Genomic DNA, 24,217 nt, shown 5'->3' on the forward strand with positions numbered 1-24,217 from the left:
TGGCTGGATCAGTAATGGACACAGGGCACCACTTTAAGTCAGGTGCCAGCAAGGTGAAGGAGGGGTACTGGTATGGGCTGCTATCATTGAGGATGAGGTAGTTGGACCTTTTCGGGTTGAAGATGGACTGAAACTCAACTTCCGAACCTACTGCCAGTTTCTGGAAGATTCTTTCGTCAAACAGTGGTACAGGAAGAAGTCCTCAGCATTCTAGAAGGCCATGATCTTTATGCAGGACAATGCTCCATCACATGCAGGCCCTTGCTGGCTAGCCAGCAAGGGCCTCAAAGATGCCTGAATAACGACCTGGCCCCCTTCCTCACCTGACTTAAATCCTATTGAGAACTTGTGGGCCCTTCTCAAACGTGAGATTTACAGTAAGGGAAGACGATACACCACTTTGAACAGCATTTGGGAGGCTGTGGTTGCTGCTTCAGCGAAAATTGATCGTGAACAGATCAGGAAACTAACAGACTCCATGGATGGAAGGCTCATGGCAGTTCTTGAAAATAAGGGTGGCTATATTGGTCACTGAATATTTTTGAAAGGCCAAAAATGTTATATAATTGTCATTTTGTGTTACTTATCTGTTACACTTACTCTAAAAATTGAGAATCAACAAGTGAGTTGAGAGAAATAATTTTTGTAATTTAGTTGCCTAATAATTCTGCACACTTATATATTTCCCTGAGAAAGACAAAACTCACTTTTCCTTTGTTAAACATTCAGGTTTGAGGTTCAATAACATTTTGGATTGACTGAGAGCATTGTGTTTGTTCAACAATAAAATGAATCCCGAGGAATACAATTTGCCTAACAATTGTGCACGCAGTGTACAGTGCCTTCTGAAAGTATTCATACCCCTTGACTTATTCCACATTTTATTGTTTTACAGCCTGAATTAAAAAAGTATTACCTTACCTTCAAATATCATGTTAAACACTATTATTGCGCACAGAATGAGTCCATGCAACTTATTATGTGACTTGTTAAGCACATTTTTACTCCTGAACTTATTTAGGCTTGCCATAACAAAGGGGTTGAATACTATTTGACTTAAGACATTTCAGCTTTTCAATTGTAATTAATTTGTTAAAAATATATATATACACTACCGTTCAAAAGTTTGGGGTCACTTAGAAATATCTGTGTTTTTGAAAGAAAAGCATTTTTTTTGTCCATTAAAATAACATCGAATTGATCAGAAATACAGTGTAGACATTGTTAATGTTGTAAATAACTATTGTAGCTGGAAATGCCAGATTTTTTATGGAATATCTACATAGGCGTACAGAGGCCTATTATCAGCAATCATCACTCCTGTGTTCCAATGGCACGTTGTGTTAGCTAATCCAAGTTTATGATTTTAAAAGGCTAATTGATCATTAGAAAACCCTTTTGCAATTATGTTAGCACATCTGAAAACTGTTGTTCTGATTAAAGAAGCAATAAAACTGGCCTTCTTTAGACTAGTTGAGTATCTGGAGCATCAGCATTTGTGGGTTCGATTACAGGCTCAAAATGGCCAGAAACAAAGAACTTTCTTCTGAAACTCATCAGTCTATTCTTGTTTTGAGAAATTAAGGCTATTCCATGTGAGAAATTGCCAAGAAACTGAAGATCTCGTACAATGCTGTGTACAACTGGCTCTAACCAGAATAGAAAGAGGATTGGGCGACCCCGGTGCACAAATAAAGCAAGAGAACAAGTACATTAGAATTACATTAGAGTGTCTAGTTTGAGAAACAGACGCCTCACAAGTCCTCAACTGGCAGCTTCATTAAATAGTACCCACAAAACACCAGTCTCAACGTCAACAGTGAAGAGGCGACTCTGGGATGCTGGCCTTCTAGGTAAAGTTGTAAAGAAAAAGCCATATCTCAGACTGGCCAATAAAAAGAAAAGATTAAGATGGGCAAAAGAACACAGACACTGGACAGAGGAAGATTGGAAAAAAGTGTGATGGACGGATGAATCTAAGTTTGAGGTGTTGAGGTGAACATTCTTGAGATGCAGAAAAAAAAATAGAAGCTGGAGGAGTGCTTGACGCCATCTGTCAAGCATGGTGGAGGCAATGTGATGGTCTGGGGGTGCTTTGGTGGTGGTAAAGTGGGAGATTTGTACAAGGTAAATGGATCTTGAAGAAGGAAGGCTATCACTCCATTTTGCAACGCCATGCCATACCCTGTGGATGGCGCTTAATTGGACTTAATTTCCTCCTACAACAGGACAATGACCCAAAGCACAGCTCCAAACTATGCAAGAACTATTTAGGGAAGAAGCAGTCAGCTGGTATTCTGTCTATAATGGAGTGGCCAGCACAGTCACCAGATCTCAACCCTATTGAGCTGTTGTGGGAGCAACTTGACCATATGGTACGTAAGAAGTGCCAATCAAGCTAATCCAATTCAAGCTTTAACTTCCTGACTGATGTCTTGAGATGTTGCTTCAATATATCCACATAATTTTCCTACCTCATGATGCTATCTATTTTGTGAAGTGCACCAGTCCCTCCTGCAGCAAAGCACCCCCACAACATGATTTCAGCCACCCCTGTGCTTCACGGTTGGGATGGTGTTCTTCGGGTTGCAAGCCTCCCCTTTTTCCTCCAAACATAACGATGGTCATTATGGCTAAACAGTTCTATTTTTGTTTCATCAGACCAGAGGACATTTCTCCAAAAAGTACGATCTTTGTCCCCATGTGCAGTTGCAAACAGTAGTCTGGCTTTTTTATGGTGGTTTCTCGGAGTGGTTGAAAACAAGTTTGAATGACTTCAACCTAAGTGTATGTAAACTTCCGACTTCAACTGTATATACACTACCGTTCAAATATCATTCCACTTTGAAGTTATGGGGTTTTGTGTGTAGGCCAGAGACCCCCAAAAAATCTCAATTTAATCAATTTTAAATTCAGGCTGCAATACAACCAAATGTGGAAAAAGTCAAGGGGTGCGAATACTTTCCGAGGGCACTCTATCTGTTTCATAATTATTATTATGTTTTTTTATAAGATATTGTGCATTTTACCAAAATTTCCACAAAATTCTCATTATCGTAACAGTCCAAAAAAGTAATAAACCAATACATTTCTAATATTTTGTTCACATTTCTCGCCAAATGAAAAAACCTGAGTTAAACATAACACTGAAAATAAATTAAATTATAAAATAATTATAAAATGATGTCAGACTTTTCCAATTTGAGTGTTTTAGCGGTTTGGTAATGAGAAGGTCAAGTGAGGTAAAGTGGGTGATTGAGAATAAGAACCTCATTCTGAAGGCATTTGAATGAATCAATTAATTTAACCTCAGCTACTCCTCTGAATTATTCATCATAGGTTAAAAAAACGAAATATGATAGTTTAATGTAAACGTCAACTTGTATTACATTTTTGATTTATGGACAAACTACAGCAACATATTTTGTGTTTTATTCAAATAAGATTGGTTTTTCTAAAGTAAAATTGTATACAATTTTGGACCCGAGAATTTAGTCTGGATGCATTTCAGGTAATGAGAATTTGGAATGAAAATGTACAAAATTCTTTCGAAAATTAAAAATGGATTTAAAATATACACTTTGCCAAAAGCTATACATCTTAGTCCTTAGAATGATAAAGTTAGTTGATTTTTGCAGATGCATCATGGTTTTGTAACTGAATTTGCCACAAATATGTTTAAAACTGGTTTCATTATAATCACCCAGTTGCTGTTTTGTTCAGTGATTTAATTAAATTTAAAATCAGTGCGAGGTTACAATCTATGCGCTCTGGAACGCACACTAGGACTGGGGACTGGGACTGGGACTGGGACCTGCCCAGTTTGTTTTGACGTCTCCTGGAGAAAGGAAGTGGCTTGTAGCAGTTGACATTCGTAGTACGTTTGAGCGGCCGGACGTGGTTGGAGTTGTTCCGCGGAAGCAACAACAGCAATGAAAACGAATTTGTAGCCACGCTGTGTTGCACTGGCCTGTCGCAGGAAAGCCTTTATTGAATATCTCACCAAATGTGTTGCAAGTGAATGTAGCAGACTAGGAAGTAGGAACGTGGGCCTGAAGAAAATGCCGTCCTCCTGGCTAATGTACATATTTTTATATGTCTTGGTCTGTGATGGAGTTGTAGCACAAATGGAAAGTAAGTCGTGCTTTTAATCTTTTAAAATAAAATTGCCATTTGATTAACTTGTATAACTTTTAGATTACATCAAGGTTGATAGCTAAAAGCCAATCATACTCTAGCAAGCGTCTTATTGTTTTATATGAAGAAGATATATACGCCTTCTTTGAATCAGAGATATCAACTCCACTAACTTAATGAATTGTTAAACCATTCCTAAGTTGGGAGATGTTACCTATTGTTGCAGTTAGTCTTCACGTTGAGGCTGGAGAAATCTGAACCACTCTCAAATTCATAGATGAAACTATGGATGCACGGGCTGATAGTCCATGACATGAACTAACGTTAACTAGTTGTATTTTGAAATGGCATTGTTTGTTTACAAAGACTCAATTATCAACAAAAACAAACAATGGAGTAAAACATCCTTATTGTTTGGGTTATGATGAGGTGAAGACAGTTGTACTAGTTGCTTGAAAAGGGGAAGCAGAACAGTATTCAATATGTCTTCAACAGTAAAATAGTTATGTGGAATTCGTCTGGCATTTCAAAGTAGGCTATTATTGTTCATGGTAAAAACAGTTTTATCTTGCCCTCAATTTCATACCCAGGTTGTAAAGGCTATGTAAACGCTACACTAAACAGGATAAAATGCTGATTGTATACACCCACTCTTGCCATGCCAGTATACACAGCATTCAAAAATAGATATTTCTCTCATGGAATCTAATTCCTTTACAACTACATATAATTGAAGTGTAGGGCTAATTACACTGCAAGTGAAATGGTTGCTAGTGAGGCATCTTGGGATTGGCCCGAGTGAACAGGTTGGATGCCATTGACATGTAATGCTTGTGAAAGCAGCAGGCATTAGGAATTAGCTGTTTAAGTTTTCCCCCCACATCACATGTTAAACGAAAGGAAAAGAACGGTAATGCTTCTTTTTCAGTCTAACCTTGGTATCGGTCACGATGAGAATACAGTATACGCATACGCAAATTACCCTTGTAACCTGACAAACCATCTTATGTGTTGGACGATTCAAATGAGAGAGACAAGAGACCGGCGAGAAAGACAGGTGACAATTCAGGAGGTATGGACAGACAGAGAGGCCAGAAAAGTAGACAGAAGGCTGCACAACGGAAGGGGAGCAAGAGAGTAGAAAGTGAAAAAAGCCATGTGTAATACACAAGCAGTGAGAACATCCAGTTGCCTATTTGGACATTAGCTAAGCAGTGTCACAACAGTTACAATGCAATGGTTGTGTTGTGTGAGGATCTGGCCTGCCTTGTTTTTGGTATATGTTGTGGATTGAAGGTGTCATTCTCAGATGTACTTACGATAGGCTCACATCCTGGATGATGTTGTCACAACCACAGGGGTAACCACATAGTCACAGCACCCTGTGCGAGATTTGTCAGTGGGACGTCAACGTAAATCAGAATAGCAGAACTGGAAAGACATTCACACTTACGGGTGTGAACCAACTCATAAAATATTTTAGAAAAAGGCTCAGTGCTGTTAGCCTTGTAAGGTGAGGTATTGAAAACAGCGGTGTCAATATTTTTTACCCCTACATTTTTGGGGAAAAAATTATTACTAGTTAATCTCTTTCTCTGAGCAATTGTATTCGTATAAAATGATGTAATTTCCAAATTTGTTGAGTGTAGAATATACTGTAGCTCAGTTCTTGAATTTTTGATTTTATACAGTAATTTTGCCTCATCTTTATCAACAGTGTCAATCATTTCGGAACCCCACTGTATATAAATGAACCTAGTAACAGGTTGTGGATAGCCTGGGAGGATAATGCTGTAACATATATTTCCTCTCTCAGATCGGGTGGTTTTCCTGTTCAACACCTTTCAGAACGTGAATGTGAATGCGAACGAGACAGTGCAGGCAGTGGTCTCCAGAATCCCCCCTGAAGTGGCCTTTATCACCCTCCAGTTCCACACACAGTACAGCAATGCTACGCTGTCCTACACCAGGGTAAGACACTGGCTCACACACAAACACACATGCTCAAGGTAAAATAGATTTATGTTATAGTCTAATTCAGGTCAGTGTTCAGTCATTCAATATGACCTATTAACCTAACAAACACGTACAAACAAACACACACACACACACACACACACACGATTGGCGCTGATCGGTCCACTGACTTGTGGAGGGAAGTCAGATGATGTGGAACCAGACTGGTTGCTCATCATGGGAGGAAGATGGGGCATGAGGCAAGGGTAAGATGGGTTGACCAATCCTGGCCTTGGTCCCAGAGATCCTAAGGGTTGGGTGAAGAAACAGTCGCCAATCACCCTATCACACACACCGTTTCTAGTAACCCACTTGCGACAGAGTCTTGTGAGATTTGCAGACACTCTGACTGAGTAGAGCTGTGGTCATGTGTTACGCTGGTCACAAGCTCTTTGGTGCTGACGGAAAACGTTGAACGCCTTTCCCTCTTACTACTGAAAACGCTTTGAACTAACTCAAAGTAGTCCTAACTCAAAGTAGTCCTAACTCAAAGTAGTCCTAACTCAAAGTAGTCCTAACTCAAAGTAGTCCTAACTCATGGTGAGAATAGGCTAAAGCAGTTAACATGCTCTGACTGTAGTGAAGTCAACAATGAAAACAGTCCCCAACTGTTAAGGGGAAAATGTACCAAACACAGCATAGACAGTTAATGAGTGTCGTCTGGAAGTGAATATCACTACAAGTCATTCTTTCTCCACTATCAAAACCATCTGGCAGGTATAGCCTACAGCTAGGTGAGAAGAGGTGGTCAGCCAGGCGTTTGTGCACATTTCAGTAGTACTTTACATTACAGCACTGAATAAAGCAGTAATAACATGGTGGTAGTATGGTAACTACTACGTTAGAGTTACTCACAATGGAGACATTATTTGCCGGATACGTAGAAAATTGAGAGCAACTGAAACTTTCAGGCAAATCAGTGCATTGAAATCAACTAAAGATTGACTTTAGAACACAGGTCTTCATGGGATTTCAGGCTTTGGTTTGGTGACTGATTTGGATGGATTAGGGCTGTGTTGTTGACTGACTATTTGAGTGATTTTCTGGTTGTCTGGTTGACTACTTTGGGCAGATGCCAGGGCTGGGTCTCTCTCTAACAGCGGTGGACTCAGGCCTTCTCTCACCCCTGATCCCCGGTCAGACCAAGCTTTCCTGGTTCCTGCTGGCCCCTGATGGGGACTCTGTGGCCGGGACTGGGGTCATCCTCCCCTACACCAGCTCTGGTATGTATGCCCTTCCATCTCCACTTCCCAAAATAATCCACCAATTCCTCTACAGTTTTAGGTGGCCTCCCACTATCTGTCAAGGGGCTGCAGTATGTTGCCTTACATCACTGTTAGCATTCCAGGATATTTTACCTCTCACTACTCACCCTCAATCCACCATTATTTTAACCACTCCATATACCATGTCATAACAATAGCAAGAGGTTCTAGTAGATGTGGAGCCCGTTTCAAACAAACCCCAAAACAAATAGTCGACTGAGGACAAATTTCAAAGCTGTTTTGCCATCCACCAAACTGATTGTATCTGTGTAGAGTAATCTGCACTCTACAACTTCTCCACAGTCACCAGTAGGCCATCTGCATAGACCAATGGTACAAACTCTCAACAGTCTATTACTGCACTGTCAATGGACTTCAAGAAAAAACAGTGACTTTTGATTGGCTGGTTTTAATTACGTGTTTTCTCTCTCTCTGCAGACCCAGTCCCTGGATCTTGTAATCTGGAGTTTGACCTGGACATTGACCCAAATGTCTATCTCCACTATAACCTTTTTGAGACTACTATCCGCTTTGCACCTGCAAATATTGGATATTCAAGGTAACAACACACTAGAGGGTTTATATATAAGCATCTTGGATTTAACCACTTCTGTCTCACTGCAAACAAATGTGAGGCAGGGCACTCTCTGCATATGTTTTTGATTATATGTTTTAAAGTTAACCCTGGTGAAAAGCCAACAATTAGCCAAAGAAATAGTCCTGTTACTGAAAGACAATGCAATCTTATGAGTGCATTATGTGTTTTCCTTCATTTGTGTGGCTTAAGTTGTGGTGGAAGCAGAGTAAGACATTTCTTAATGTCAGGGCTCTGGCTAGGAATGTGCTTTAGTAGAGAAAAGAGATTTACCCACAAGTGGTGAGGTACAGTGATTGGAACCCAACCTCTTCTGAATTTTTGGATAGGGAAATCATTGATATCTTCTTATGTAAATAAAGAAAATACTTTGTTGCTATTAATCTGGCTATGGTGCGATAATTATCATAAGAGTTGGCAAGACAGCCCAAACAGATCTGGTGACCAGGCTATGGGAAGTGCTGGCTCGCATTACCACGGACCGCAGAGCGGAAACACACACGCTTTTCTGTCAGGGCCAAGCAGACTGCAGAGCGGAAACAAACACGCACAATCTTCCTGTTAAAATGTTACATTGGCCTGTGGTCTGTAGACTGAACTGTATCTAAATTTACCTGCAACAAAAATAAACTGATATTTTGAAAAGCAGTGATTCAAAAAGCAAAAGACCAGGGAGGTCTGGGGGGGTCTGTGGCACAACATTTTTGTTGTTGTTGAATGAGACAAAAGTGATGGGGACACTTCTTTTGCGTAGTCTCTAAATTATATATTTTTTTAAAGAAAGAGACTACGGCCCTTTCTGTTGCATTTTCATATTGCTGTGTTTATTATTATTTGTAACAGCCCTTCTGAGCCATCTTATTTCATTGTGAAAAATATATGTTGAAAAATTGTTATTAAAAAAATTATTTCTGTTTTAAAGCTAGAATCCTTAATAGGTGAAAGTGCCATGTCCGTTTAGGATATTACAACAACAAAGAAGTTACTGTAAACAACCACAGTTTTCCTCATCTGACATCACTGCACACGCAGTGATAGAACAGCCAAATATGCAGTGCAATTTTTTTTTACCACGCTGCCAGACTGACTCTTCTCTGTTGTCATCAACAAAACAATAACAAAGGCACTGGGGCGAACAGTGGCATTGTTTCCCCAAATGGGCATTTGTACTTTAAAGCAAACTTTTAGAATCCATTCTGAACTGACCTCTGTTGGAACCTCCTCAGGGGCTCCAATCCGCCTGCCTGTGACACTGAAGTAGGTGAAAACACTCGCTGGCGCCTGAGGTACGACATCTACCAGTACTTCCTGCCTGAGAGCGACCTATCAGAGCAGAGCCTCATCACCAGCATCCAGAGTGTGGCCAATGTGCAGACCATGAGAGAGCATGGGAAAAGGGTGAGTTGATAACAGTGTGAATGTAGTGCAAAATGGACATGTATAAAAATACAGATTGGGATTGGGATTGTAGACTGTAAACTTGCTGGTTGTGGTGTAATGGTATGCTGAGCTTTTCTCCTTTTTTTCTCCCTGTAGATCATGACACTATCATCCAATGACAAGACAGAGGTAGTGTTTAGCTCCATCCCGGGCCAGGGTGTCATCTACTCTGTCATAGTCAAAGACCCAGTGCTTAACACCTCTTCCTCGTATATCCCTGTCCATACCTATGCCTGCAGCTTCTCCTCCACCCTGGATGGCTGTGACACTCTGGGTAAGTGGGACAACCAGCACTGGGCCAAAAGGGTCTTTTTGCAGGGAAACGTCAGTCAATATATGTCTATAATGCAGACATTTCCAAAGATATCTGAGTATTCCTGTCTGAATTCCCAGGGCCTTATTCAATGAGACTTGTTGTTGAGTGGAACGAGAGCATAGTGTCATTCTACACAGAAGACGTTTACTGTACTGCAATCGTTCTGGCTGAGACCTTGAGGGCTATTTCCGTGGAAATCCTATGGAATGCACCTTGAAGGACAGCATGCATTTAAGACCAGGGAAGATCAACACCAGTCCCCTGGGAATATGTTGTCAGCTGATTTCAGCCTCTATTTTCATTAGCAACTGACTTATGAACCCATATGTCAACTCTCGTCAACAGTAACAAACTGTAATGGAGCAATAAGCAATTTCAGAGCAGGAGAAAGAAGACAAACAGTTGACACAGGGTCTGCTGCTCTTGTTAGACCAGCAACAAGTTAGACCAACTATGGGGAAAGACAGAATGACTAAAGGCTGATGTACTTTCTTTTCTTCTAGGGAAGATATCCACAAGGATCTTCTTCACCATCGCTGGTTTAGCTGGCCTCTTCGTGTGCTTCTTTGGGCACCGCTTTTTCAAATGTGGTGAGTAGGGGGAAACAAGTGTTGACTTACCAAGTGTTCCACTACATCACTGGAAGATAAGTCTGGGAAGTCGAGGGCTTTCCCTCCCTATAGAACACCAGTAATAAATAGCCACTCCCAACTAGCTGTATCCCGGTTATTTATGGTTTGTGAAAGTCCAACTCTCATTTAAAGTTCATGCCAGCCAGCTAATGAAAATATGGGCTGGAGGTTAAAGGTCTTGTTGTAAACTGTTGCTCCCACATAATATGCAAAAATAATGTGAAAGAAAAATAATAAATACTCTTCGCTGGTCATGTTTTTAGTCCAGTAGCAGGTTTAATCTGGGTCTGGGAAACCAGTCCTAGATGTCATGCTAGAAAATAGAGGAGTGTTTACTGTGTTGCTCTCCCGTATTAAACTTTCCTCCCTTGTTCCCCTCTCCATCTTCCTCCCTCTTAGAGCTTTTCTGTATGGGCTTTGGTTTTGCAGCATTTCTTTTTTTTGTCCTGATCACAAGAACTACAAAACTGGACTATGACAGTAAGTTTAAGTGATTTCAAATGAACATAAGAAGATTGTTGACCTTGTCAGACAGGTTGATAAGGATTTTAATTATGTTGTTTTTTCTATAGTAAACATTGGCTTCAGTTTATTTGGTCATATGCTTGTTCAGTTCTCTCTACTCCCTCTAGTTTTTAATTAGTCTCCAAAGCATACAGTATTTTGGAATGAAATTAGCCATACAAACTGGCTTTGGGGCCAGACAAATTGCATTAATCATCACAGGTCTCTCATAAATGCAAATTAGATAGTCATGCCATATGAATATGATTTTCCCCCAAAATGATCCTATTTTCATTTGGAAGCTCCAGTCGGTGCCTCCTGAAAGCATAGAGTTTTTCTGTGATTCAATCAGGTCAGCTCAGATGAAAGAAACTCCTGTTGGTCTCCTTAACTGGGAAATGCAATCAGATTAGCCAGTGCTAAGTCAGTACAGTTGTTACAGTATGGAGATAAGTGATGATATGGGACATGTGCCCCACATGCCATCTAAAAGGCCTAGCAAAATATGTCACGTATGCATTTTACGCTTATGTTACAGTTTGTGTATGTTGATTTGGAGAAACCTAGAATGGCTTGCATGGGTGTTCGTGCTCCCCATATGCTAGGTGATGTCAGTGTTGTCATAGAGGATGGAGGGGAGCGTATGAATTCAGAATTACACACTAATGTGATTTGGTCAGTGGTGGAGCTGATGGATGGGTGCCAGAACTCATCCAGGATGCAATGGGAAACTTCCCCAGTGCACAACACACAGTTCAGTTTGAAACAACACATTTCTGCATAGAACAAACATCTCACTGTAAAAGCACATGTTCCAGTAATTAAGTTGGCGCACGGGTTCCATCATGCTGAAGAGCACATGGTTTAGTGTAAAGACAGATGAACCTTCTTTAAATTATCTGTAGAGCAGTTGAGTTTAGAATTGATGGAGAAATTCCTGGATTTGCTTTCATTTATTTGGGGTCAGTCTGAGTTGGACCACCTGCCAGAAGCTCAGGTTCTCATTCTTCTATAGCTCTATGAAAAATAAAGATATTTGTCCAACTCCCTCTCCGTCTGACCCTGACAGAAGTGTCTGTGTTTTCTCCCTGCAGTCCGCCTGACGCTGACAGCAGTGATTGGCGTAGTGGGGGGAGTTATCCTGGTGATGAGCTGGTGGCGCTTCGGCTCAGTTATGTCCTGTGTCGTCGCCGTCGGTCTCATGCTGGGGTTCCTCATCTCCTCCATTGTCTTCTTCACGCCTGTCGGTAAAAGAACCAAAAAATACCTACATCAGATTATAATTTATTTGATTTACTAGTTCAAGCAGGATAATGCTCAATCAGATGAATGTTGTATGACACAGAAAGTATTGTAACAACGTTGTAAAAAAAATCTCATCACTTCCTCAGGTGACATACAGGTGTTCCGTTCGAATGTGGTGTTCTGGGTGACGTTCAGCTGCATCGTGGTGGCGGTACCGCTCTTCTTTGTCCGCTGGCCAAGAGAGGTAGGCCCTGATCCCTACCCTTCTGCACGTTCTTTACAGTGGCTGTCCAATTCAACGCCATAGTCCCCTCCCACTTTAAACTCAAGAAGGGCTTAGAACTTTCAAAGATTTGGGAGGACAAATGTGGAAATGGAGCCTCTGGGTAATATTGCTGTGTGGGTGTTGTCTGTCTGCAGGGTAACATCACTACGTGTGGTGTAGCTGGAGCCTATGCTGTGGTGCTGGCTGTGAATGCTTACATCTATACCAGCCTATCCTACATCACCCTTAACATTCTCAAACGCTTCCTCAACGACAACTTCAGCAAGGCCTTTACTGATGTGCCTTTCCAGGACATTGGTGAGTAAAATCACTTCAGAGAGTTTTCTTTTATTTAACCTGCAGGCTACAATTTCTAAGTGACCCCAAGCTTTTGAACGGTAGTGTATAAACAGTAGGTATGTCTGTAACAATCCTGTAAAATGTGTGTTTTGTATTGTACATGTATGTCTGTTGTAACCATCTCTCTGTAGGTGAATGCAAGTATGACTTCCAGGCCTGGGGAGAGTGTGACATGGCGACGGGGAAAAAGAACCCGGACAGGGGTGCTGAAACGCGCTCTCATGGAGGCAGGCCATATGTTGTGCACCTGATTTTGACCTTTCAACCTAACATATTTTTGTCCTCTTGGTATTCCAGATTTCATCATGATCACAGTGTGGGTGGTTCTGGGTGTGTCTGGTATCGTGCTACAGCTCTACCGGGAACGCACACGGTCCTTCTTCCCCCCCAGCCCTTACCTCATGTGGCTGCAAGAGCGGGAGCGCCGCAAGACCAACGTTCTGGACCCAAGCCACCACACGTCCTCACTCCCTTCCCGTCTCCTCGCCCGTGCCCGACAGCTGACTGGCAGGAGAGAGTCCGCTGGCGAGCGCACACCCCTCCTCCTTTAAACCCACCCACTCAACTTAGACCCATTTTACCCAGCCAGGTAGACAGATTCACCCCACTAGGAGGGTGCTATGGGGCATGGGCTCTCTATCTACGGGGAAGCACCATTGTGTTTGGAGTCTTTCTATTCCAGATTATGGAAGTTTTGATTCCATTGATGGTAACAGTTCATTAAGGTATTATTTATATATGCTCGGGGAGGAACTTTGCCACAAAGTGCATACAGAATTTTCAAAGCATTATTTTTTAGCATGATTTGTTTCACTTCCTCAGTCTTGTGGTATTTGGCTGCATTTTCTTAAAGGGTACTGAGGAAGCTGTTACCGCTGCCACTTAATATTGTGCCAAAATAGTTAGGCACCATCTCTCCTAGTACATCACAGTGCCTTTAAACAACTAGGGTTACAGCATACCGGTATGGGCAACATATGTGTTTTAATACCACTGAATAGCACAAGAAACAATTTGGAACAGTAAGATTGAGACGCATCATGCAGCCAGTCATTTTGAGGTGGCTTTGACAGCAACATTTGGTAGGTAGGTAGGTATTCATTTTAGTGTAAAAGTAAGTATACTTTATCTTAATACCACTCAATGAAATTGGAGGGCATATGTCCCCCCAGTTTTAATGGGTATGAAACCACTGTCAGGGAGTTCTGGGTATGCCCATTTTGGCTCCAATGGCTGTAAATTGTTTTTAATGTTTTGTCAACATTTTCATATGCAAACTGTTACTTTTACACCATGTTTTGTAAAACTGTGTATTTAGAGGCCACTCCTTTTTTCTTTGCTTTTTACACATATGAATAATTCAATTTTTAAGGAATATGAGAGCTGTTATATTGAAATATGCATGTGTTTTGGGGACCCTTTTTGTTAAACATAGTTGTTGAATCAAACACTATTAGTGGTATGGGTGGGAACTTGCAGCCTAAAATGTATCCTCTCTTGATTTCATGGACATGTTTGATAGCACTCTAAAATCATAAACCACAAGTGGTAGGTTTAGCTGTATCCTGAGCACTGATGTTTATAGGAAATGGTGATATAGCCAAGCCCTTCAGTATTTCCTGAAGTGTTAAGCAGTAGCAGGAAGAGCAAACGACAAGTGCCACAGCCATTGCTCTGTCAGGTGGCCTAATGCTTCATTAAAGTGGGCCTGCTGTTTATGTTCTCTATTGCCAGCTTTCGTTTGGTAAAGCATTTTTGGTGTTTCCCCTATGACTTTTTTTTAGCAGTGGTAGCTGGGTGGGTGCATTGCTAGTATTGTAAGCACAATGTCCTGCCAGCTGTTCCCATAGACCTCCAATCATTTGAGCCAATGACTATCCCTTTAAAAGCACGCCTCGGCAATTTATTGCAGCAGTGGGCCACCACTGCTAAATGAACCGAGGGTTAACACTGATTTTAAGGGAGTCCAATATGTGTCTTCTGGGACTTTTCTTTCGGTTCTTTCTCTCTCATTACCCACCCAGTATGTGCTTTGGTATGAAAAGCTGGCTAGAGGCATTAATGTGTACAGGAGTTTGCCTGCAGAGTCACATGACATGGTTTATTAATGCATTCCATGACCAATGTCAGTTTTTCCTCCAAATGTTCAGTAATATTGAAGCTTGATTAAGTGGATAATTTAAGAGATTATTTTTCCTCTTGTGGAAAACAAGGTATCCTCAGATGCAGTCTAATATCCCACCACTGATTTTGTAAATCCTCGCCATTTGCACACGACAGGATGTTGAATTAAAATTTGATAGAGAATGTATTGATATTTTATGATTATCACCTGACAGGATTCAGATTAGTATTAGTGTCAAGGGTGAAAGACTGAGTTTCTCAGAGTTTCCAAACCAAATCACACAGGGGTGTGAGGCCGACATTGTAAAGTTATAGCCATACTGTTGAAATGCCTCACTAGGAAATGCTTCTATGCACTAAGATTACTAATGAAGCTTTCTTAAAGGTTAAGGTTGCCTTTCAGTATTTTTCACTACAGCTCTTAGGTACTTACCTTGTCATGTTTTAAAATGGGCTGTTTGTCTGTGTTTCTGTTTTGTGAGAAATTATTTAATAAATTGTTTTTCCTAAAAATCACTTGTTCGTTTCTCTGCTCCTCTGTTCCCAAAATGTGTCATCAGTTAAGCTGTGATGTATCATGGTGCAACCATTAAGTCCAATTTAGTCTACGTACAGTAAGTTGTGCATTCAAACGAGTCCTGTTTCCACCACTGGGTTTCAGCTGGAGGGCACTAGCCAGACTTTAACATGTTTCTTTCAAGCGTTTTATTGTCATTCAACATCAGCACATTCACACTTTAAAACCGCACAGGCTCATCATATAGCACAATGCGTGCCAACACAAAAAATGCATGACAGACTACACCGCTGGAGGATTGTCTCAGAGGCTTCCTACTGTATACCTCTATTGTAGTGTGACAGGTGGGCGGCAGTATGACCTGGGGCATCGTTCATTGTTGAGTGCCCTCTGGGAGTCTGCGTGGCTTTAGGTGATTGGGGGGAATGGGCTGTACAAGGTGGCGGGGGGGGGGGGGGGGCATATATACATATATACACACACAAAGTCTCTCCAAGCTAGTGCTGGTGTGGGCCTAACTCTTCCGGAGGCTGATGTCGGCGCTGGTCAACAGTGCAGACAGGGATGTGCTATCCGAGGCCTCCTCTCTTGTCAGAACTAGGAAGGCCTCTCGACTGATCCCTAGCAGCTCACGAAGACCACTGTTCTCCAGCTGACCAAAAAAAACATGCATACATTTTTAACAGTATGTTTTAAATAGTAGTACTGTTAGTACTCAGTCAATGCTTTTAGTAAACAGCGAGAATACAGCCAACCTGTGTGACTCACCTCTAGTTGCTTGATCCTCTCCTCGTCTTCACACAACCTCCCCTCATCCACTTCGATAGCCTTCCTCATCACCGTAGCCATCTCGTTGATCTTGTCTATGTGCGCTTGCATTTCCTGCAGAGTCAGAATAGAAACTATATAAATATTTGCTTTGAACTTCCTCAATACAAGAGGAAAGGGTAGCTCCTGAGTATGATGTGACACTAGAAGAGTGTTGGTCACTCACAGTGGTGTGCTGCTCCTTTAATTGGGTGACGATGGCTGGGTCATCCTTCTTACTGGCCATGAGGAGTCTGAAGACCTGCTCCCTGTATTTAGTCATGATGAGCTCTATGGCCGACTGGTGTTCCTCCAGGGATGTTCTCAACTCTGCAGGGAGAGAAGACATGAATACACACATTATACTCACATTTCTGTGGATTTATCCAGACAGGGTACTTTTTCAACTGGTAATATGCCTGTATTATGAAACCAATAAACAGAGTAGGTTAATTTGTTTTTCAGCTTATCGCACACTCTCTCTCACACACTGCTCTACCTTTGTTTTCCTGCTGTAGGTCACGGATCTGCCGGTTTTCCTGCTGGATGCCCATGACGAGGCTGGAACGGGGCCGATGCCGGGCCACCTGGTTCAGCGATTCAATCTCCTCCTGATACTGCAAACAGATACACAGAACTCCAGTCAACTCAGCTCAACTCAACAAAGGTCAGTTAAAGGCAAGTGTGTACCCTTTCCAACACCAATCAAAAGAGCTGCACCACCAGTGACATTGGCATTACCTGTTTCATGGCCTCCACCCTCTTGTTAAGGGACGTTGTCTGTTCGATAAGTACCTCCGCTGCATTGTCATGGTTGCGAAGTCTTTCCACCAGCGACTTGGCGTCTGACAATACATTTTCTAATGAACACGTCATCCCCGTTTGAAAAAGTACACTGGACGGAAAATAAATAAGGTTAAGATGCCACTCCAAAGCCTCACCAAACATGAATACATCATTACATTTCTCCCCCTTCTCCCTAGAATGTGCACTTGCTCACTGCCCCTCAAAGATTTGAAAGCATTGAATTGGTATAAGAATGTGCTAGACTAGAGGGAGATCCAACTATATTTATCAAATCAGTCCTAAAGTAACTTTTTATTTTATTTATTTCACCTTTATTTAACCAGGTAGGCAAGTTGAGAACAAGTTCTCATTTACAATTGCGACCTGGCAAAGATAAAGCAAAGCAGTTCGACAACATACAACAACACAGAGTTACACAGAGTAAAACAAACATAGTCAATAATACAGTAGAAAAAATACATCTATATACAATGTGAGCAAATGAGGTGAGATAAGGGAGGTAAAGGCAAAAAAAGGCCATGGTGGCAAAGTAAATACAATATAGCAAGTAAAACACTGGAATGGTAGATTTGTAGTAGAAGAAAGTGCAAAGTAGAAATAATGGGGTGCAAAGGAGCAAAATAAATAAGATAAATAAATACAGTAGGGGAAGAGGTAGTTGTTTGGGCTAAATTATAGATAGGCTATGTACAGGTGTAGTGATCTGTGAGCTGCTCTGACAGCTGGTGCTTAAAGCTAGTGAGGGAGATAAGTGTTTCCAGTTTCAGAGATTTTTGTAGTTCGTTCCAATCATTGGCAGCAGAGAACTGGAAGGAGAGACGGCCAAAGGAGGAATTGGCTTTGGGGGTGACCAGAGATATACCTGCTGGAGCGCGTGCTACAGGTAGGTGCTGCTATGGTGACCAGTGAGCGGAGATAAGGGGGGACTTTACCTAGCAGGGTCTTGTAGATGACCTGGAGCCAGTGGGTTTGGCGACGATTATGAAGCGAAGGCCAGCCAACGAGAGCGTACAGGTCGCAGTGGTGGGTAGTATATGGGGCTTTGGTGACAAAACGGATGGCACTGTGATAGACTGCATCCAGTTTGTTGAGTAGGGTATTGGAGGCTATTTTGTAAATGACGTCGCCGAAGTCGAGGATCGGTAAGATGGTCAGTTTTACGAGGGTATGTTTAGCAGCATGAGTGAAGGATGCTTTGTTGCGAAATAGGAAGCCAATTCTAGATTTAACTTTGGATTGGAGATGTTTGATGTGAGTCTGGAAGGAGAGTTTACAGTCTAACCAGACACCTAGGTATTTGTTGTCCACATATTCTAAGTCAGAACCGTCCAGAGTAGTGATGCTGGACAGGCGGGCAGGTGCAGGCAGTGATCGGTTGAAGAGCATGCATTTAGTTTTACTTTTATTTAGGAGCAGTTGGAGGCCACGGAAGGAGAGTTGTATGGCATTGAAGCTCGTCTGGAGGGTTGTTAACACAGTGTCCAAAGAAGGGCCAGAAGTATACAGAATGGTGTCGTCTGCGTAGAGGTGGATCAGAGAATCACCAGCAGCGAGAGCAACATCATTGATGTATACAGAGAAAAGAGTCGGCCCGAGAATTGAACCCTGTGGCACCCCCATAGAGACTGCCAGAGGTCCGGATTTGACACACTGAACTCTATCAGAGAAGTAGTTGGTGAACCAGGCGATGCAATCGTTTGAGAAACCAAGGCTATTGAGTCTGCCGATGAGGATGTGGTGATTGACAGAGTCGAAAGCTTTGGCCAGGTCAATGAATACGGCAGCACAGTATTGTTTCTTATCGATGGCGGTTACGATATCGTTTAGGACCTTGAGCGTGGCTGAGGTGCACCCATGACAAGCTCTGAAACCAGATTGCATAGCGGAGAAGGTGCGGTGGGATTCGAAATGGTCGGTAATCTGTTTGTTGACTTGGCTTTCGAAGACCTTAGAAAGGCAGGGTAGGATGGATATAGGTCTGTAGCAATTTGGGTCAAGAGTGTCCCCTCCTTTGAAGAGGGGGATGACAGCAGCTGCTTTCCAATCTATAGGAATCTCAGACGACACGAAAGAGAGGTTGAACAGGCTAGTAATAGGGGTTGCAATAATTTCGGCAGATCATTTAAGAAAGAAAGGGTCCAGATTGTCTAGCCCGGCTGATTTGTAGGGGTCCAGTTTTTCAGCTCTTTCAGAACATCAGCTGACTGGATTTGGGAGAAGGAGAAATGGGGAAGGCTTGGGCGAGTAGCTGTGGGCGAGTAGCTGTTGACTGCAGTAGGCGTAGCCAGGCGGAAAGCATGGCCAGCCGTAGAAAAATGCTTATTGAAATTCTCAATTATAGTGGGTTTATGGGTGGTGACAGAGTTTCCTATCCTCAGTGCAGTGGGCAGTTGGGAGGAGGTGTTCTTATTCTCCATGGACTTTACAATGTCCCAGAACTTTTTTGAATTTGTGTTGCAGGAAGCAAATTTCTGCTTGAAAAAGCTAGCTTTTCTAACTGCCTGTGTATATTGGTTTCTAACTTCCCTGAAAAGTTGCATATCACGGGGGCTGTTCCATGCTAATGCAGAACGCCACAGGATGTTTTTGTGTTGGTTAAGGGCAGTCAGGTCTGGGGAGAACCAAGGGCTATATCTGTTCCTGGTTCTAAATTTTTTGAATGGGGCATGCTTATTTAAGATGGTGAGGAACGCATTTTTTTTTAAATAACCAGGCATCCTCTACTGACGGGATGAGGTCAATATCCTTCTAGGATACCAGGGCCAGATCGATTAGAAAGGCTTGCTCGCTGAAATGTTTCAGGGAGCGTTTGACAGTGATGAGTGGAGGTCGTTTGACCGCTGACCCATTACGGATGCAGCTTAAAGGAAGACTTTTAAGATCTAAGGCAAAGTTACTCATCATAAAAGGCTACATCTTGGCATCCATTACATAAATACCTGACTCAGATCTTGGCACATATGTCCTGAGCTTGTCAAAATGCATGGACTAAAATACTGACAGCGTCACCATATCCAAACTATACTAAACATCATGATCTGATCCCTCATTAATGTACCTTTACTGCCTAAGTAGCTAGCTAACTCGTATCTCCCGGTCAGCAGGGGCGTATTCATTACGTAAACCGTTTACCCTTTAAGAACCAAACGGAAGCAAACAGAGAAAAACGAGTTTCTACTGGACAAGTTAAGGTAGGTCCTGCCCCGTTTGCTTCCGTGTAGGAAACGTTTTACAATAGAATCGGCGTAATGAATACGCCCCTGGTACAGCTAACCTTCCGAGTTTGTCTCTGACCAGTGGACATCAGAAGGATGTTTGCAAAGTATTCGAACAAAGTACTTTAGCTAGCTGATAACCTACCTTTCCTTCCAAGCACGATTAATCGGAATTATGTCGTTAGGCAGTTGTCAGTCAGATACTAGCTAGCTATCGTTACAGCTAGCGGATCAACAAGGTTAGCTATTTAAATGCTACGGAAATCAGGTGAATCGGTCACTGAAAACAAAAGCTGAAAGAATCTAATATTGGCATTGTATTTAATTGACATTTGATATACTTAGCTGTCAGAAGAAAAGTGAAATTACACATAAAACAAACCAATACTCGTAGATTTACCTTAGCGATAAACTCATTAGCCAAGCGGCACTCTTCCTGTTGTTACTGCTGCAGCCTGGGAAATGTATGGGCACGTTCTTCAGATTAGAAGCGCAGCGCTACGGTCAAACTGGATAGCATCCCCTCCTATATTCCAGTTAGAATAGCTAGGTCTATCAGACACTTTTCCCCATTCGGATACTGATTTCATTATATAGTTAAATAAAGGTTACATAAACAAATGTATAATGATAATATATATATATAACATATCTGATACTCCTTTCCCAGTTTTGTTATTTTCTTTAATTTTATTTCACTGTTCGTTGTGTACTCCAACCTGCGGATGGCAACAACACGCTAAGAAACATCTTGTCTGTCCGGAAATCCAAGGAGAAGGAGAAACAACAAAGATGGCGGACAGGCTAACGCAACTTCAAGATGCAGTCAATTCTGTATGATTCATTTTTCATTTAGCTATTAGTACACCCAATAAATTATTTAATGCTCAGCAAATTGTCATGTTACGTTTAGATTGACTGACTTATAAGTATTTGGAAGTGGACTAGGCTGAATAATGACAGCTAGCTTGTTGGCTAAGTTCTCTTTAATTGGTTCTCGGTTGCAAGGTTTGCTGAGTTAACTTTAGCTACCTAACAAATAATCACGTTATTTAATGTCTTATGATTGTGTTAAATCAATATTCTCCCGTGATAATATGTCCATGACATGTGTTTTTGATGTCATTCAGCTTGCTGATCAGTTTTGCAACGCAATCGGGGTGCTGCAGCAGTGTGCGCCGCCAGCTTCGTTCAGCAACATACAGACAGCAATCAACAAGGACCAGCCATCGAACCCCACTGAGGGTAAGGACCTGTCAGATATTAGATCCAAGTGGGATACCACCGTTTGCTACAATTCAAATATTATTTGTCATATGCGCCGAATACAACAGGTGTAGACCTTACAGTGAAATGCTTACTTACAAGCCCTTAACCAACAATGCACTGGTGTCAGAAGTGGGCTGTACTCCACAGAAATAGAATCCTTGATTCTATTTCTATGATGTACTCTCCTGTGATGCTGTTTGAGGTAAGGATGGACATAGGAAGGCACTTGAAAGAAAGTTGGAGTGCTTCAAGTTCTTTGGGGTTTGAATAACGAACCTAGCCAATGTAAGTCTGTTACAACCTTCCCCAAGTTGGAGCAGTGGTCAGTGTGTTTGCCTTAGGACAGGGTGACCCAATTTCAAGACACACCCTTGGCATTCGCTTACATTATGTTAGCCACTAGCAATGTGAGTCATTTGACACTTTGCTGATACAAATGTAATCTCATGTTGCACAAATATATTACAATTTGTCAGAAATCATGACATTGACCGGACAGCTCTATTTGCATATGAAAAGTTTACGGATTACACCTTTTAATTTGAATTGGGGTTGTTTTTTCTTTCCCTAGAGTATGCCCAACTATTTGCTGCACTGATTGCCCGGACAGCTAAGGATGTGGACGTGCTGATTGACTCACTGCCTAGTGAGGAGTCCACGGCAGCTCTACAGGTATGGAGGTTGAATTTACTCCTGTGACTCAACGGGAGTGGAAAACCACCAACTATGTTGAAAATTCCCATGTTGAAAATTATTATAGTATGTTCTTTCAAGTGAAAGCGATAGTTCACTTCTAATTCTGTATTGCTATACTCTTACTTTTGAAATAGCATGTGGGGCCTGGGGAGGACTGGCTGGAATCTGTAACTACTTTGGTTGCAATCCAAGTCAGACTTGTAAGCGGCTATCATTAGCATTGGTTACCATAGCCCTGCCCCGGACATACATACAAATAGCTTTGGTAAATAATCTTGTAAGAAGTGTAGGTGGGAATATTGACTCTCCACTCTCACTTTGGCACACATTACTTCATTGAGTTCACGCTCAAATAACTACAATTTCTATGCATTTTGTATGGCGATTTGATCGACTTTCTTTGCTCCCTCTTTTTCCCCTCACCCCCTCTCTCACCTTTCTTATCTTACTCCCTGCCCCTCTCCCTAGGCAGCCAGTCTGCGGCAGTTGGAGGAGGAGAATCATGATGCAGCGGCACGTCTCGAAGACGTGGTATACCGAGGGGACCTGCTACTGGAGAAGATCCAAAGCGCCCTGGCTGATATTGCTCAGTCACAACTTCGTACACGCAGTGGAGGGCCCAGCCAGACCACACCGCCAGAATCATGACCCCACACAACATGGGGCAAAGACATTCTCACATCACTTTCTCACATAAACACACCAGAGGGTGCAAATGTGTGCAGGAAATCAAATAAAGAGCCCACCTGAACAGCTGACCTCTCAAGGGGGTGAATCTATGGAAAATACTTCTCGCAATATGTGAGTGGGACATTGGGAAGTTGGTGCTTAGGGAATTCAGTGAGGCTAGCCATGAACCCACATGTTCCTTTACACAAGGACCTTGAGTTCTGCCAGCAAGAAACTGTTTACTCTGTCCTTTTCTTAGTGCACACTATTTTGGATTAAACAGCACTGCTCCGGCGTCAACATCTGCTGTCATTTTCTTAACCCTGGTTATTTTGAGGATGCTAGTTAAGGGTCTGCTGACTGCTGTTGGTAGACATTTTTGTACATACTGAAAGAAGCTGGTAAAAATAACAACAATCCTAAATTGATAGAAGCCCATTTTACATGCTGCATGCCAGCAAATCATAATGCTTTACATGCAAGCCCTGTCGTGTTTTAGAAAGTCAGGTTTTGTATTTTATACAAATGTTTTTATCAACTGTTTATTTCAAGGCATAAATGGCATTTTAAAATTAAGTAAAGTGTTTGCATTTTATATGGAATGTTAGTGCTGCACATTTTGATATGCAACACAGACAAACCTTGGCCCAACAGAAAGATGGCTTTCAGAATGCCCCTGTTTTTTTAAGTCTTATATACTGAGTGGATTCGATTAATCAGCCCGAGTTGAACCGGGCTATGGACCATCACGTGACTGGGCGAACTCAGTGAGGGAGGCGCACCCTGCTCAAATCGAACGGTAATCTGCGCGGCTCGGTGATATTGTTAACATTGTGCATCATTCGGAAACATGCTATTTTCCATAAAATATATGTTTGAATTGAACTAGTTTTCATTGGGACGGCAGATAAACCCTTACAATAAAAAGCAATACCTTTACATGTGAAAAGACAATTCTACTCATTACTACACATGCTTAACCTACATCACTTTGTTTTGAGCAGAGTTGGGGCTCCTGGCTCACCACAGGGAGGCAGCCCAGTTTCAAAACGAATGCAAACAACGCTAACCCGATTCACCCGGCACATAATTCAACTCCTTCACTAGCTGGGAAACCGGCCTTCAACGTTTAATAGACGTGAGAAGTGTTCCAGAGGCTGCCTGCATTGCAGTCCTGTCAGATCGTTAAATCATTTCCTGTATTATACTGTATTTTCAATTACTACAACGTAGGCGGCCTGGAACGCAACTACGCTCAGGGTAAACCGGTGGACCGACCTGAAAAGTCATATTACTTTCCTCTGATTGGTAGATAGCTAGGTTACGTCCTCCAATGTT

The 24,217-nt window shown here is 42.0% G+C and overlaps 3 protein-coding genes across 3 annotated transcripts; 2 read left to right on the forward strand and 1 right to left on the reverse strand.

The window, feature by feature from the left end:
* The first annotated feature begins 3,828 nt into the window (after positions 1-3,828).
* On the forward strand, positions 3,829-15,415 carry LOC115180497 (transmembrane 7 superfamily member 3). Its single transcript, XM_029742638.1, has 12 exons — positions 3,829-4,134; positions 5,954-6,108; positions 7,226-7,376; positions 7,857-7,977; positions 9,240-9,411; positions 9,550-9,727; positions 10,273-10,359; positions 10,801-10,881; positions 12,000-12,152; positions 12,297-12,394; positions 12,571-12,733; positions 13,073-15,415. Exons 1-12 carry the CDS (start codon positions 4,062-4,064, stop codon positions 13,324-13,326), a joined length of 1,686 nt encoding a protein of 561 aa, XP_029598498.1. The 5' UTR covers positions 3,829-4,061; the 3' UTR covers positions 13,327-15,415.
* A 174-nt stretch (positions 15,416-15,589) lies between these two features.
* Positions 15,590-20,998, reverse strand: LOC115180499 (FGFR1 oncogene partner 2 homolog). The gene is made up of 6 exons (XM_029742640.1): positions 20,646-20,998; positions 16,965-17,118; positions 16,723-16,840; positions 16,411-16,553; positions 16,185-16,298; positions 15,590-16,068 (listed from the first exon to the last, which is right to left on the reverse strand). Exons 1-6 carry the CDS (start codon positions 20,660-20,662, stop codon positions 15,931-15,933), a joined length of 684 nt encoding a protein of 227 aa, XP_029598500.1. The 5' UTR covers positions 20,663-20,998; the 3' UTR covers positions 15,590-15,930.
* On the forward strand, positions 20,234-23,455 carry LOC115180500 (mediator of RNA polymerase II transcription subunit 21). Its single transcript, XM_029742641.1, has 4 exons — positions 20,234-21,079; positions 21,376-21,490; positions 22,086-22,186; positions 22,679-23,455. The coding sequence occupies exons 1-4, from the start codon at positions 20,873-20,875 to the stop codon at positions 22,856-22,858; spliced, it is 603 nt and encodes a 200-aa protein (XP_029598501.1). The 5' UTR covers positions 20,234-20,872; the 3' UTR covers positions 22,859-23,455.
* The last annotated feature ends 762 nt before the right edge of the window (positions 23,456-24,217 follow it).

Source organism: Salmo trutta, chromosome 40, assembly GCF_901001165.1.
Source record: "Salmo trutta chromosome 40, fSalTru1.1, whole genome shotgun sequence".
Lineage (NCBI taxonomy): Eukaryota > Metazoa > Chordata > Actinopteri > Salmoniformes > Salmonidae > Salmo > Salmo trutta.

Bases quoted from the DNA above. Each gene is read 5' to 3' on its own strand.
- LOC115180497 (XM_029742638.1), top strand. From the start codon at position 4,062: ATGCCGTCCTCCTGGCTAATGTACATATTTTTATATGTCTTGGTCTGT. The intron at 12,153-12,296 runs GTAAAAGAACCA...TCACTTCCTCAG, and splicing joins TGTCTTCTTCACGCCTGTCG to GTGACATACAGGTGTTCCGT. The intron at 12,395-12,570 runs GTAGGCCCTGAT...GTCTGTCTGCAG, and splicing joins TTGTCCGCTGGCCAAGAGAG to GGTAACATCACTACGTGTGG.
- LOC115180499 (XM_029742640.1), bottom strand. The intron at 16,299-16,410 runs GTGAGTGACCAA...CTGACTCTGCAG, and splicing joins TAAAGGAGCAGCACACCACT to GAAATGCAAGCGCACATAGA. The intron at 16,069-16,184 runs GTGAGTCACACA...TTTTTTGGTCAG, and splicing joins AGAGGATCAAGCAACTAGAG to CTGGAGAACAGTGGTCTTCG.
- LOC115180500 (XM_029742641.1), top strand. From the start codon at position 20,873: ATGATAATATATATATATAACATATCTGATACTCCTTTCCCAGTTTTG. The intron at 21,491-22,085 runs GTAAGGACCTGT...TTCTTTCCCTAG, and splicing joins GCCATCGAACCCCACTGAGG to AGTATGCCCAACTATTTGCT. The intron at 22,187-22,678 runs GTATGGAGGTTG...CCCTCTCCCTAG, and splicing joins AGTCCACGGCAGCTCTACAG to GCAGCCAGTCTGCGGCAGTT.